The sequence below is a fragment of the Cherax quadricarinatus genome, chromosome 13, assembly GCF_038502225.1.
Source record: "Cherax quadricarinatus isolate ZL_2023a chromosome 13, ASM3850222v1, whole genome shotgun sequence".
Lineage (NCBI taxonomy): Eukaryota > Metazoa > Arthropoda > Malacostraca > Decapoda > Parastacidae > Cherax > Cherax quadricarinatus.
The window spans coordinates 18,812,870-18,826,786 of NC_091304.1; the positions used below are offsets into that span (position 1 = coordinate 18,812,870).

At 41.3% G+C, this 13,917-nt stretch overlaps 1 protein-coding gene across 10 annotated transcripts in view; it reads left to right on the forward strand.

Annotated features, from left to right (window-relative positions):
- The window catches only part of LOC128688508 (utrophin), a gene marked incomplete at its 5' end in the record, with an annotated part of 1,206,544 nt that overhangs the window by 930,000 nt on the left and 262,627 nt on the right, over window positions 1-13,917 (forward strand). For all 10 annotated transcript variants that reach the window (XM_070084560.1, XM_070084566.1, XM_070084565.1 and 7 more), the window contains 1 exon segment: window positions 3,727-3,881. In XM_070084560.1, the coding sequence (XP_069940661.1) occupies window positions 3,727-3,881 (155 nt within the window).

Consider the following 13,917-nt stretch of genomic DNA (forward strand, 5'->3'; position numbering starts at 1 on the left):
ATTTCCTCTTTTTGCCTCTTTGGTCCGATCGCTTTCTCTGTAGCGCCGCATTCCTTTTACATGATGGTCTGGGCCGTTCAGGTCATATTCCCAGAACTGTGTTGAAGCTTTGCACATCACTGGGTGGAAGTACCTGCACTCTTTGTCAAAGCGACACTTTCCCTTTCTCAACATGTTCGCACATTTTCTGTTGTGTTTATTCCAGCAATCTCTGTCATATAGGCACATACCTTCTGCATAGTATCTGAAAATGTTCTGACTGCCTATATTTACTGAATTTGTCTCTTTTCTTTCATCTAGGCGTATTTCTTTTTTTTTATATATATTCGTTTGTTCCTGCCCTAGCTTCCTCTTCCTCCCTTTCACTTTTCTCTATGTTATGTTTTGTTCTTTTCCGACTTGTTCTGAATGACGTTCTCCACTCGTATTTTGACTCCTTGGTCTTTACCTTTATTTTTGCTTTCGTCCTTTTCTTGTTCCTGTTCCTGAGTATGTTTGTATGTACTCACCTATTTGTGGTTGCAGGGGTCGAATCATAGCTCCTGCCCCCGACTCTTCATTAGTCGCTGCTAGATCCACTCTCTCTCCCTGCTCCATGAGCTTTATTATACCTCGTCTTTAAACTGTGTATAGTTCCTGCATCCACTACTTCGCTTGCCAGACTATTCCACTTCCTGACAACTCAATGACTAAAGAAATGCTTCCTAACATCCCTTTGACTCGTCTGAATCTTCAGTTTCCAGTTTTGACACCTTGTTTCTGTGTCCCATCTCTGGAACATCCTGTCTCTGTCCACCTTGTCAATTCCTCGCAGCATTTTATATGTTGTTATGTCTTCCCTAACCGTCTTGTCCTCCAGTGTCGTCAGGCCGATTTCCCTTAATCTTTCTTCGTAGGACATTTCCCTTAACTCTGGAACTAGTCTTGTTGCAAACCTTTGCACTTTCTCTAATTTCTTGACGTGCTTGACCAGGTGTGGGTTCCAAACTGGTGCTGCATAATCCAGTATGGGCCTGACGTATACGGTGTACAGAGGCTGGAACGATTCCTTACTGAGGTATCGGAATGCTATTCTCAGGTTTGCCAGGCGCCCATATGCTGCAGCAGTTATTTGGTTGATGTGCGCCTCAGGAGATGTGCTCGGTATTATACTCACCCCAAGATCCTTTTCCTTGAGTGAGGCTTGCAGTCTTTGGCCACCTAGCCCATTCTCTGTCTGCGATCTTCTTTGCTCTTCCCCGATCTTCATGACTTTAAATTTGGTGGGGTTAAATTCGAGGAGCCAGTTGTTGGACCAGGCTTGCAGCCTGTCCATGTCTCTTCGTAGTCCTGCCTGATCCTCATCCGATCTAATTCTCCTCATTAGCTTCATATCATCTGCAAACAGGGACACTTCTGAGTCTGTCCCTTCTGTCATGTCATTCACATATACCAAAAATAGCACTGGTCCTAGGACTGACACCTGTGGAACCCCGCTCGTCACAGGCGCCCACTCTGACATCTCGTCACATACCATAACTCGTTGTTGCCTCCCTGTCAGGTATTCTCTGATCCATTGCAGTGCCCTTCCTGTTATGCGTGCCTGATCCTCTAGCTTTTGCACTAATCTCTTATGAGGAACTGTGTCGATGGCCTTCTTGCAGTCCAAGAAAATGAAGTCTACTCACCCTGCTCTCTCATGTCTTACTGCAGTTGCCTTGCCATAAAGCCCCAGTAGGTTTGAGATGCAGGATTTTCCTTCCCTGAATCCATGTTGGTTGTCGTTTATAAGCTTATTCCGTTCTAGGTGCTCCACCACTCTCATGATAATCTTCTCCATGACTTTGCATACTATACACGTCAGTGACACTGGTCTGTAGTTTAGTGCCTCGTGTCTGTCTCCTGTCTTAAAAATGGGGACTACATTTACCATTTTCCATGCCTCAGGCATTTACCCAGTTGCAATGGATGTGTTGAAAATTGTTGTTAGTGGCACGCACAGCATCTCTGCTCCCTCCCTAAGGATCCACAGAGAGATGTCCAGTCCCACCACCTTTGGGGTATCAATTTCGTTTAGCAGCTTCTTCACCTCCTCTGTTGTGTATATCTTATCCAGCACTTGTTGGTATATCCCTAGTTAGTGTACCCTCCTGTTCTGACTTCCCAGAGTTCTTTCTGTCTCCACTGTAAATAGTACTTCCTTAAATCTCATGTTGAGCTCCTCACATACTTCTTGGTCGTTTCTTGTGAGCTCCCTACCTTCCTCAGCCTGATTACCTGGTCCTTGACTGTTGTCTTCCTCCTGATGTGGCTATACAGCAGCTGCAGGTCAGACTCGACTTTCGATGGTATGTCGTTTTCGTACTGTCGCTGGGCCTCCCTCTTTATCTGTGCATGCTCGTTTCTGGCTCTTCGACTAATCTCTTTATTTTCCTGTGTCTTTGGTCTTCTGTACTTTTTCCATTCTCTGGTGCACTTAGTTTTTGTCTCTCTACACCTTTGGGTAAACCAAGAGCTCGTTCTGGTTTTCCCATTATTTCTGTTGCCCTTGGGAACAAACCTCTCCTCTGTCTCCTTGATTTGCTGTCACGTGGTTCATCATTTTGTTTACTGATTTTCCTACCAATTCTCTTTCCCACTGAACCTCCTGCAGGAAGTTCCTCATGCCTGTGTAGTCCCCCACGTTTGTAGTTTGGTTTCCCCCATCCTTTTCCTCTCACCCTTTCCACTTGTAACTCTGTTACGTATTCAAAATTCAGAACCACGTGTTCACTAGCTCCGAGGGGCGTTTCATATGTAATGTCCTCGATGTCCAAACTACTCAGGGTGAATACGAGATACAATCTTGCTGGTTCATTGTCACCTCTCTGGTAGTGTCCCTAACATGTTGATGCTTGAGGTTTTCCAGTCCCACATCTACCAACTTCGCTCTCCATGTTTCAAAACCTCCATGTGGCTCCAGGTTTATCCAATCAGTTTCCCTGTGATTTAAATCGCTTTGGTCTACCCGTGTTGGCTCTTCTGGCCACCTCAGCTAGTGTATCCACCATTGCCCTGTTGCTCTCTTCATATTCTTCGCTTGGCCTCCTGCAGTTCTGTGGTGGGTTGTACATCACTGCAATGACTACCTTGTGTCCCCCAGACTGAATTGTACCTACTATATAGTCCCTTTTGCCCATTTCGTCCATTCCTTCCGCTTCCTCAAATCCCCATTGGTTTTTAATGAGGAGTGGAACTCCTTTCCCCTCTGCTCCCTCTGTCTTTCCTCAGGATCTGATATCCGAGTGGGAAGATTGCGTCTGTTATCCCAGTTAGTTTTGCTTCTGTAAGTGCTATGATAACTTTGATTCTATCTTGCCACTCTTCACATTTATTTGTTTTATCCGCATTTGTATACCAAACCTTCAACTTCTTTTCTAATAATGTGGTCTGGGGAGAACGTTGGGGTTGGGGGAGCGGGAGACCTGGCGGGGAACTGTGGGGGCTTTCTGTGGCGGTGGAGTGTGTGTGTGTGTGTGTGTGTGTGTGTGTGTGTGTGTGTGTGTGTGTGTGTGTGTGTGTGTGTGTGTGTGTGTGTGTGTGTGTGCGCGCGCGGACGCACATGAGTGTGAAGGATGTGCATTCCCATCACTGCTTTTTCACACTGACTTTTTCTTGTATCTAACGTAGAATTTTGTTGTACCAATGTCATTACAGTCTAATTCTGACGCCATGTATCTCTCTTGCCCCTTTCGGTGGTGCCAACAGGGCTTTCACGCGGAGATCCACCAGTACAAGCACCAGGTGGAGCTGTTCAATCAGATGACTCAACGCCTAATAGCAATCTACCAGCACGACGATACACGCAGGCTCAAAAAGATCACTGAGACTATCAACCTACGCTATAGCAGCCTCAATTCCAGGTAAGGGAGGGATGGGGATAATGATGGGAAGAAAATGAATGTTTATTGTTGGGATGGTGATAAGGAAGGTAAGATTGAAGAGAGCAGGGTGTTAGGAATGCCATTAGCATCGTTTCTGTAGAGTGAAAAAGCTAAGATTATTTGTGTGTTTTAAAACGTTATAGGGAATCAGTTTGGCTTGATTATGATTGACGTTGATGTATCAGTAGAGGCAGGACTAAGTTTCATTTAAACACATTTCGGAAATTAGGGACCTGGTCTCAAACCGGACCGCGGGGGCGTTGATCCCCGACACGTACTCCAGCTAAACTCCAAGGGTAACAAGTGCAGCTTTCAGTAATAAGGTCAACAGTCAGGTAGAGAATTATTGTTGGAAGGTCAGCAGTTAAGTAGAGAACAGGTTTGGATCATGGCTATAAGGTCACCAGTTAATAGTTCTGGAACAATATATTAATACATTATGCACTAAGTCAGCTTCTTAAGTAGAGAATAGTTCTGGAACAGTATATTAATGCGTTATGCACTGAGTCAGCTTCTTTGGTTTTAAAATTCAGTCTCGCCTTAAGCTAGAGAGGAAAGCGTATACAGCTACCCTGTACTATGATTATTGAAAGAAGTGTTCCCGAGACCTCAAACTGAATCCACAGCGTTGTAATAGATTTGTGGCTTTGGATTCACTTGGTCAAGGAGTCTGATGTGCTTTCCTGATGATTCCTTGTTCCTTACCTGTTCCTCCTCTGTTTCCCCCCCCTAATAAACTTACTGAATTTACAGTTTTTAACATACACAATCCTAGTCGTTAATGCGATGGCTTTATCGTGAATTAACTGAAAGTCTTACCACGGACATGCAGTTCCCAGCAATGTGCTTGATTCATTAATGATTTGCCGGTACTTCCGGCCCGGGTCTTCTCCAGATGGCGACCTGGCGACAATATGCTTGAAAGCACATTTTCCATTGCCATAATTTTTGGCAAGCAAAAGCATCTCATGACACTAGATGTTAAATTTTTACATTATAGGTAGTATTGTTTTACTCATTGTTAAAGCTGTAAATACAGTGTATATTTTATTTTTAACTGTACGAAACTCGGTACCAGTAATTCTGTGGTGGAAATACCTGTATGATGTCACTCATTCATTTACATGATGTCATGTTTATTTCAATAATGTATTCCTATAGTAATATGTGTAATACAGTCTGGCAAGATAAAATTTCTGTCTTTGATGTGTCTAATTAAGCTTCTTAATTATTAAAAGCCCTTTTAAGGTGTCATGTATTTAATAAATATTACCTTAAGTTACCCTTCCTTGCAATGATATGCATTTTCTATTGTAGTGGAAAGGTAACCATTTTCTGTGCTGCGTTGACCGTGTAGACTAGTGTATTGTGAACTACAGAGAGACTTATTTCCATTATTTTTTATATGTAATATTTAATTGTGTTCATGTTTCTGTAATAAATAAATACTAATATATATATATATATATATATATATATATATATATATATATATATATATATATATATATATATATATATATATATATATATTATATATATATATATATATATATATATTATATATATATATATATATATATATATATATATATTATATATATATATATATATATATATATATATATATATATATATATATATATATATATATATATTATATATATATATATATATATATATATATATATATATATATATATGTATATATGTATATATATATATATATATATATATATATATATATATATATATATATATATATATATCAATCATTGTCTCTACGTCCACAGCAGGAATCGAACCTGCACTCTGTATCAGAACTCACAGTACTTTACCACGAAGCCAAACTGCTGAGGTCTGCAATATATATATTCAGAGAGGTACCACCTCTAGAACTGTCCTGGGGACCCTCATCCTCAGAGAAAAGAATAAACTTGCTTCAGCGAAAACTCAAGGTTCTTCCTGAAGCTGTTTGAAAATTTTACCCTACCACCCCCAATATATTCTACATATGCTTTATTTAAAAACAAGATACATTGACAAAATTACAATATGGAGTAAAACAACATAGATAACTCAGAGCTACATCTCGAATACTTCGTCCAGCTCCCATGCTGTGGGTCGCGTGCCTAGAATGCTGCAGGCATTTCCTCTCTGGATCGCAACACTGAGTCTCTGAAAGAGGAAGCTGGTCGCCCTGTGGTCCTTGGTTTCAATGAGTTTTTCTCCCAGCTCTTTGAGGAACTTTAGAGCACACTTGCCCCATTCTCCAAATGTCTCCGACCCTATTGGGATGAAGTTATAGCAAGGAGGAAGGTCTTCATATTTGCGGGTCTTCTAGGCCTCCCTATGGCTGGCAGCTCCACCCCGTTCAGCTACGGAGTATGGCAAGTAGGTGTCTGCCAATGTGGCGGTGCAGGTGCAGTCCCAGGCAATCTGCTTTCCATCCTTCCAGGGTAGCATAGTGGCTCCATCAATACGATTTCCGTCAGACCTCTGCACTTGGGGTTCCTGTTGAGCTGGGCAGCGGGCTGTGGCGAGGCTTCTCTTTATGATGTTATTGCCCTCCTCGTGTGACACACGAGACCATGAAGTCCGAATTGATCAGCCGTCGCCCTGCTGCAAATACACTTATGTTTGATGAGGATGGGGGCGGCTAGGCAAAGCGCAACACCAATCCAAATGGCCTGTGGGTCGAGTTGAGTGCCCAGGGAGGAATTGGGAACAGCTAGAAGGAAATCTGAGTGTGGTGCCTTCACCGCTAAGAGACGAGCTTTGTCCTTTCCTGAAGAGTTGGTGAGCAATGTGTTGGCGATTTTTTCCATGATTGGTTTGTCCCAGTGGGACTGTGCTCTTTGGGAGGAGCTGGTCTACTGGAGGAATCTGCAAGGGTGTCCCACCGCATCACTGCTTCGGTAAACCTGGGGTCTTGAGCTCCTACCCCGTCTCAAGCGTTCGGGAATAATCTTCTTGACTAATGCACTGGAAGCCAAACACAAAGACAAAAAAAACAGGTAAAGCTACATGCGTTGCTTTGCTCACCCCTATACCTCCCAGTCGCACTGGCAGGGTTGCCTGATCCCATTGCCGATCCTCTAGTGACAGGTTCAGGGCCTTCTTAAACGTTGATCTCAGGTGTGCGTCATATTTGTCGAGTGTTGGGTTGTCAAAAGAGGGTGCACAACTCAGGAAGTAAGTGAGTCTTGGCATAGTAAGACATCGTGTGAGGAGATACAGAGCATCATGGGCCTGGTGGTTTCCCTGAATCCCTTCACAAATGTTACCTTGCTCACACTCCAACAGCATGTCAAGTCTTAACCATTTGTCTACATTCCCTCCTATCAAACATGCTCACGCATGCCTGCTGGTAGTCCAAGCCCCTTGCATACAAAAACTTCCTTTACCCCCTCCCTCCAAATTTCCTAGGCTGACCCCTATCCCATCATCCCTCCACTACATATTTATACACTCTCGAAGACATTATTTTGTTCCACACTCTTTACATGCCTGAACCATCTCAACAACCCCTCCTCAACCCTCTCGATAATAGTTTTGGTAATCCCACACCCCCTCCTAATTTCCAAACTATGAATTCTCTGCATTATATTCACACCACACATTGCAATAAGACATGACATCTTCACTGCCTCGAGCCTTCTCCTTGTTGCAACATTCACACCCGTGTTGGAATAACTATACTCTCATACATTCCCCTCTTTCCTTCCACGGACAAAGTTCGTCGTCTCCACAGACTCCTAAGTGCATCACTCACCTTCAGAGTATGGACACTGTATTTCCCGTCTCCAGGACTCAAGTCCGGCCTGCCGGTTTCCCTGAATCCTTTCATAAATGTTACTTGGCTCACACTCCAACAGCACGTCAAGTATTAAAAACCATTCGTCTCCATTCACTCCTATCAAATACGCTCATGCATGCTTGCTGGAAGTCCAAGCCCCTCGCACACAAAACCTCCTTTACCCCTCCGCCAAACCCGTCCTTCTCCGACCCATACCCTGCATTCCCTCCACTACAGATTTATACACTCTCGAAGTCATTCTGTTTCGTTCCATTCTCTCTTCATGTCCGAACCACCTCAACAACCCCTCCTCAGCCCTCTGGATAATAGTTTTAGTACTCCCACACCTTCTCCTAATTTCGAAACTAATAATTATCTGCATTATATTCACACCACTCATTGCCCTCAGACGTGACATCTCCACTGCCTCCAGCCTCATTCTCGTTGCAACATTCATCACCCATGCTTCACACCCATACAAAAGTGTTGGTGCAACTATACTCTCATACATTCCCCTCTTTGCTTCCACGGACAAAGTTCTTTGTCTCCACAGACTCCTAAGTGCAACACTCACCCTTTTCCCTTCATTTTTATGATTCACCTCATCCTTCATAGACCCATTTGCTGACACGTCCACTCCTAAATATCTGAATACATTCACCTTTTCCATACTCTCTCCCTCCAATCTAATATCCAATCTTTCGGCACCTAATCGTTTTGTTATCCTTATGACCTTACTCTTTCCTATATTTACTTTTAATTTTCTTCTTTTACATATCCGACCAAATTCATCCACCAACCTTTGCAGCTTCTCTTCAGAATTTCCCAAAAGCACAATGTCGTCAGCAAAGAGCAACTGTGACAACTTCCACTTTGTGTTTGATTCTTTTTCTTTTAACTCCACACCTCTTGCCAAGATCCTCGCATTCACTTCTCTTGCAACCCCATCTATAAATATATTGAACAGCCACGGTAACATCACATATCCTTGTCTAAGGCCTACTTTTACTGGGAAATAACTTCCTTCTTTCCTACATACTCTAACCTGAGCCTCACGATCCTCATAAAAACTCTTCACTGCAACATCTGCCACATTCCCCCCCCCTATCCACCTTTTCATATGCCTTTTCCAAATTCATAAATGCCACAAAAACCTCTTTACTCTTATCTAAATACTGTTCACCTATATGTTTCACTATAAACACTTGGTCTACACACCCCCTTACCTTTCCTAAAGCCTCCTTGTTCATCTGCTATCCTACTCTGTCTTAGTCTTATTTCTTTCAATAATAACTACCATACACTTTAGCAGGTATACTAAATAGACTTATTCCCCATTATAATTTTTACACTCTCATTTATCCCCTTTGCCTTTATACAAAGGAACTATGCATGCTCTCTGCCAATCCCTAGGTACCTTACCCTCTTCCATACATTTATTAAATAACAGCACCAACCACTCCAAAACTATATCCCCACCTGCTTTTAACATTTCTATCTTCATCCAATCAATCCCAGCTACCTTACCCCTTTTCATATATATATATATATATATATATATATATATATATATATATATATATATATATATATATATATAATATGCCGTGCTGAATATGTAAAACTTGCGAACTTGGCTTGAACAGCAACGCTCACCTTGCCATATAAGAAAAGCGAGAATTTGTGTATGCAATAATTTCGCAAAAATCATTCTGAACCTTACGAAAAAAATATATTGCATTGTGTTTGTTTATTATTAAATTCTTGTAAACGTATCTAAAATATATTTAGTTCGGTTAGGCTAAAATAAATTGCGCTTGTTATAATAAGGTTAGTTAAGTTTTCTAAGATTCTATTGGTATAAAATTATAAATTTTTACAGTAACATTAATTAATGAAAAAATATATCTTTAAACGTATAAGAGAAAATTTTAGAAAGAACTTAATTTTAAATGAGTTCTTGCTAATTGACCAGTTGACGAGTTTAATGTGTTCTGTGACCTTGCTCGCATCTGGATTTGCTCGTTTGCAGAGTCAATTTTACCCATTTAAATTACAACAAGATACTTTAATATTTCGCTATCACCTATACGGCTTATTTGTCTATCACAATTCACCTAATATGACATAATAAACAATATAAATAACATAGAAACCTGATATTTACTCTAGAATGAATAAAATGTCATTCATGTAGTGGTATGGGTTGCGTCGGCGGTGGACGAGAGAGTTGAGACAGGACAAAATACTCCTTGAATAATTTCGCTAATATCAACCCTACGGCTTATTTATCTATCACACTTCATCTAATATGACATAGAAACCTGGTATATACTCTAGAATGAATAAAATATGTCGTTAAGTGACAATTGGAGGAGGCCAGAACCGCTTAAGCTTTGTTGTAACACTGCTATCTAGTAAGGGCCTTTTAAAGCCATATTATTATAATTATTGTATAGTACATTATTATTATACATGTATTATTATATGTATTATATTATTTTATTATATTATACTATTATTATATGTATTATTATAATTATTACAATGTAATTTTGTAATTTTTATTCACACGAAAAATAGAAGATTTATTGTTATGCAGACTTCTGCATTATTGCAAAAATTGTATAAATAATGTCAACCCATTTATGAGTGCATATTGGAATGGACAGTGACGTCATTTGTTTACTCTTGAACATCGCCAAAGACACGAACATCTCTGCTACTTTGAGCTCAATTTCAAGGTACTTTTCTGCGTGAAACCAGTCAAGATTATATCTGTTATTGTAATATATCTTCCATTCTGTCAAATGAGACCAAACAAACGAGAATACAACCATAAAAACCTTACAAAATTACCGCTAAGGGGCGGCTAATTGCTGAGAAGTGAACTTCATTTTTCATGGTCTGATTTCTTTCATTTTTGGTTTATGTTAAGAAGCATCTTTCCATCATACATTGCCCATGTTTCAATAAGATAGTCCAACAAACAAATAAGATCAAATTCCCTAGATCAAGAGCAAGAACTCCTCACCAGCGTCAAGGAACCTCCCTTGAGGCGCGCTCGCTTATGGAAATTTCACTTGCGTATGGAAGCAAACAAATCGACCGATCGACTGCTCGTATTTGGAAAAACTCGCACGTGGATGCACTTGCAAACGAAGGTATATTATATATATATATATAGAGATATATATATATATATATATATATATATATATATATATATATATATATATGCAAGGAATTCGCGAGAGCATGCGAAATATACACAAACACTGATCTCTGGCTGAAGGAGACTCGAACCTACGAACCTTAGGACAAGGTACGCAGTGCTTTACCAATCTACCCACACTGGACCAATACCTTGGCGTGTAGCATCCGCTACACGTTTGATCCAAGGCAGCCAGCTTTCAGGGAGAAGGCTTACAGCTTTTCATCTCATCCCCTGCATGCATCAGCCTTAGGTATTGGTCCAGTGTGGGTAGATTGGTAAAGCACTGCGTACCTTGTCCTAAGGTTCGTAGGTTCGAGTCTCCTTCAGCCAGAGATCAGTGTTTGTGTATATTTCGCATGCTCTCGCGAATTCCTTGCATTGTTCAAATCTCTAGTAAGGCTGATGCATGCAGGGGATGAGATGAAAAGCTGTAAGCCTTCTCCCTGAAAGCTGGCTGCCTTGGATCAAACGTGTAGCGGATGCTACACGCCAAGGTATTGGTCCAGTGTGGGTAGATTGGTAGATTGGTAAAGCACTGCATACCTTGTCCTAAGGTTCGTAGGTTCGAGTCTCCTTCAGCCAGAGATCAGTGTTTATATATATAATATATATATATATATATATTTTTTTTTTTATTATCACACCGGCCGATTCCCACCAAGGCAGGGTGGCCCGAAAAAGAAAAACTTTCACCATCATTCACTCCATCACTGTCTTGCCAGAAGGGTGCTTTACACTACAGTTTTTAAACTGCAACATTAACACCCCTCCTTCAGAGTGCAGGCACTGTACTTCCCATCTCCAGGACTCAAGTCCGGCCTGCCGGTTTCCCTGAATCCCTTCATAAATGTTACTTTGCTCACACTCCAACAGCACGTCAAGTATTAAAAACCATTTGTCTCCATTCACTCCTATCAAACACGCTCACGCATGCCTGCTGGAAGTCCAAGCCCCTCGCACACAAAACCTCCTTTACCCCCTCCCTCCAACCCTTCCTAGGCCGACCCCTACCCCGCCTTCCTTCCACTACAGACTGATACACTCTTGAAGTCATTCTGTTTCGCTCCATTCTCTCTACATGTCCGAACCACCTCAACAACCCTTCCTCAGCCCTCTGGACAACAGTTTTGGTAATCCCGCACCTCCTCCTAACTTCCAAACTACGAATTCTCTGCATTATATTCACACCACACATTGCCCTCAGACATGACATCTCCACTGCCTCCAGCCTTCTCCTCGCTGCAACATTCATCACCCACGCTTCACACCCATATAAGAGCGTTGGTAAAACTATACTCTCATACATTCCCCTCTTTGCCTCCAAGGACAAAGTTCTTTGTTTCCACAGACTCCTAAGTGCACCACTCACTCTTTTTCCCTCATCAATTCTATGATTCACCTCATCTTTCATAGACCCATCCGCTGACACGTCCACTCCCAAATATCTGAATACGTTCACCTCCTCCATACTCTCTCCCTCCAATCTGATATTCAATCTTTCATCACCTAATCTTTTTGTTATCCTCATAACCTTACTCTTTCCTGTATTCACCTTTAATTTTCTTCTTTTGCACACCCTACCAAATTCATCCACCAATCTCTGCAACTTCTCTTCAGAATCTCCCAAGAGCACAGTGTCATCAGCAAAGAGCAGCTGTGACAACTCCCACTTTGTGTGTGATTCTTTATCTTTTAACTCCACGCCTCTTGCCAAAACCCTCGCATTTACTTCTCTTACAACCCCATCTATAAATATATTAAACAACCACGGTGACATCACACATCCTTGTCTAAGGCCTACTTTTACTGGGAAAAAATTTCCCTCTTTCCTACATACTCTAACTTGAGCCTCACTATCCTCGTAAAAACTCTTCACTGCTTTCAGTAACCTACCTCCTACACCATACACTTGCAACATCTGCCACATTGCCCCCCTATCCACCCTGTCATACGCCTTTTCCAAATCCATAAATGCCACAAAGACCTCTTTAGCCTTATCTAAATACTGTTCACTTATATGTTTCACTGTAAACACCTGGTCCACACACCCCCTACCTTTCCTAAAGCCTCCTTGTTCATCTGCTATCCTATTCTCCGTCTTACTCTTAATTCTTTCAATTATAACTCTACCATACACTTTACCAGGTACACTCAACAGACTTATCCCCCTATAATTTTTGCACTCTCTTTTATCCCCTTTGCCTTTATACAAAGGAACTATGCATGCTCTCTGCCAATCCCTAGGTACCTTACCCTCTTCCATACATTTATTAAATAATTGCACCAACCACTCCAAAACTATATCCCCACCTGCTTTTAACATTTCTATCTTTATCCCATCAATCCCGGCTGCCTTACCCCCTTTCATTTTACCTACTGCCTCACGAACTTCCCCCACACTCACAACTGGCTCTTCCTCACTCCTACAAGATGTTATTCCTCCTTGCCCTATACACGAAATCACAGCTTCCCTATCTTCATCAACATTTAACAATTCCTCAAAATATTCCTTCCATCTTCCCAATACCTCTAACTCTCCATTTAATAACTCTCCTCTCCTATTTTTAACTGACAAATCCATTTGTTCTCTAGGCTTTCTTAACTTGTTAATCTCACTCCAAAACTTTTTCTTATTTTCAACAAAATTTGTTGATAACATCTCACCCACTCTCTCATTTGCTCTCTTTTTACATTGCTTCACCACTCTCTTAACTTCTCTCTTTTTCTCCATATACTCTTCCCTCCTTGCATCACTTCTACTTTGTAAAAACTTCTCATATGCTAACTTTTTCTCCCTTACTACTCTCTTTACATCATCATTCCACCCATCGCTCCTCTTCCCTCCTGCACCCACTTTCCTGTAACCACAAACTTCTGCTGAACACTCTAACACTACATTTTTAAACCTACCCCATACCTCTTCGACCCCATTGCCTATGCTCTCATTAGCCCATCTATCCTCCAATAGCTGTTTATATCTTACCCTAACTGCCTCCTCT